The following is a 2,253-nucleotide window of genomic DNA, read 5'->3' as shown; positions in this document are numbered from 1 at the left end:
TAAAACGCTCCAATGCTTACCATCTCTCAGAGTAGAATCAACCTCAATGTCTCTACCATTATAAGGTCCTCTCCACTTTTTGGATCTCAATCTACTGCTCCCTGCTGGCTTACCAGGCTCCAGCCAAACCAGGCTCTTTGCTATTCCCAGAACACACAAGCACATTCCCCCCTCACAGACTTTGTCCTTTCTGGTTCTTTTTTTTTTTTTTAATCAGCTCTAGTGTGTGTGTGTGTGTGTGTGTGTGTGTGTGTGTGTGTGTGTGTTTAATATTTATTTATTTATTTGGTTGCATTGGGTCTTAGTTGCAGCTCACCAGCTCCTTAGTTGTGGCATGCCAACTCTTAGTTGCTGCATGCTTGTGGGATCTAGCTCCCAGACCAGGGATCAAACCCGGGCCTCCTGCATTGGGAGCACAGAGTCTTAACCACTGCGCCACCAGGGAAGTCCCTGTCCTTGCTGGTTTTGAAACAGGAGGGAAGGGGCAGGGCACAACTTTTAAAAGAATGACATAGAGCCTCATCCACCAGAGGGCAGACAGCAGAAGCAAGAAGAACTTCTGCAGCCTGTGGAAGGAAAACCACACTCACAGAAAAATAGACAAAATGAAAAGGCAGAGGACTTTGTACCAGATGAAGGAACAAGATAAAACCCCAGAAAAACAACTAAATGAAGCAGAGATAGGAAACCTTCCAGAGAAAGAGTTCAGAATAATGATAGTGAAGATGATCCAGGACCTCGGAAAAAGAATGGAGGCAAAGATTGAGAAGATGCAAGAAATTTTTAACAAAGACCTAGAAGAATTAAAGAACAAACACCTAGAAGAATTAAAGAACAAACAAACAGAGATGAACAATACAATCACTGAAATGAAAAATACACTAGAAGGAATCAATAGCAGAATAACTGAGGCAGAAGAACGGATAAGTGACCTGGAAGACAGAATGGTGGAATTCACTGCCGTGGAACAGAATAAAGAAAAAAGAATGGCTTTTCTGATCACTCCCCCCTCCCCCCGAGCGCCACTTCTGCTGCACTGCACTCGCTCTGAGCTCCGGGCTCCTACTAAGCTAGTGCCACCATTGTCTCCCTCCAATCGCCATCATGATCATCTACCGGGACCTCATCAGCCATGAAGAGATGTTCTCTGACATGTACAAGATCCGGGAGGTTGCGGACAGGCTGTGTCTGGAGGTGGAGGGGAAGATGGTCAGTAGGACAGAGGGTAACATTGATGACTCGCTCATTGGTGGAAATGCCTCCTCTGAAGGCCCTGAGGGCGAAGGTACCAAAAGCACAGTAATCACTGGTGTGTATATTGTCATGAACCATCACTTGCAAGAAACCAGCTTCACAAAAGAAGCCTATAAGAAGTACATCAAGGATTACATGAAGTCAATCAAAGGGAAGCTTGAAGAACAGAGACCAGAAAGAGTAAAACCTTTTATGAAAGGGACTGCAGAACAAATCAAGCACATCCTTGCTAATTTCAAAAACTATCAGTTCTTTACTGGTGAAAACATGAATCCAGATGGCATGGTTGCTCTGCTGAAGTACTGTGAGGATGGTGTGATACCAAATATGATTTTCTTTAAGGATGGTCTAGAAATGGAAAAATGTTAACAAATTTGGCTGTTTGGATCTATCACCTGCTCATCATAACTGGCTAGCTGCTGCTTTTCATCCACATAAAACCAGGACTTAGACAAATGGGACTGATGACAACTTGAGCTCTTTGTTTTGATGTTGATTTGTTTGGCACGCAGGCACTGTTTTTAAGGGGAAAAAAAAAAAACATGTCATGTAGGTTGTCTAAAAATAAAATGCATTAAACTCAAAAAAAAAAAAAAAAAGAAAAAGGAATGAAAAGAAATGAAGACAGCCTAAGAGACTTTTGGGACAATATTAAATGCAAAACCATTCGCATTACAAGGGTCCCAGAAGGAGAAGAGAGAAAGGACCAGAGAAAATATTTGAAGAGATTATAGTCAAAAACTTCCCTAACGTGGGAAAGGAAATAGCCACCCAAGTCCAGGAAGCACAGAGAGTTGCAGGCAGGATAAACCCAAGAAGAAACACGCCGAGACACATAGTAATCAAACTGACAAAAATTAAAGACAGAAAAATTATTGAAAGCAACAAGGGAAAAATGACAAATAACATGCAAGGGAACTCCCATAAGGTTAACAGCTGATTTCTCAGCAGAAACTCTACAAGCCAGAAGGGACTGGCACAATATATTTAAAGTGATGA

The 2,253-nt window shown here is 42.2% G+C and overlaps 1 protein-coding gene across 1 annotated transcript; it reads left to right on the top strand.

The window, feature by feature from the left end:
* Window positions 1–1,104: 1,104 nt before the first annotated feature.
* Window positions 1,105–1,686, top strand: LOC133097416 (translationally-controlled tumor protein-like). Its single transcript, XM_061199265.1, has one exon. It carries the CDS (start codon window positions 1,105–1,107, stop codon window positions 1,621–1,623), a length of 519 nt encoding a protein of 172 aa, XP_061055248.1. The 3' UTR covers window positions 1,624–1,686.
* The last annotated feature ends 567 nt before the right edge of the window (window positions 1,687–2,253 follow it).

The sequence above is a fragment of the Eubalaena glacialis genome, chromosome 9, assembly GCF_028564815.1.
Source record: "Eubalaena glacialis isolate mEubGla1 chromosome 9, mEubGla1.1.hap2.+ XY, whole genome shotgun sequence".
Lineage (NCBI taxonomy): Eukaryota > Metazoa > Chordata > Mammalia > Artiodactyla > Balaenidae > Eubalaena > Eubalaena glacialis.
This window is presented reverse-complemented; position numbering and strand designations above follow the sequence as displayed.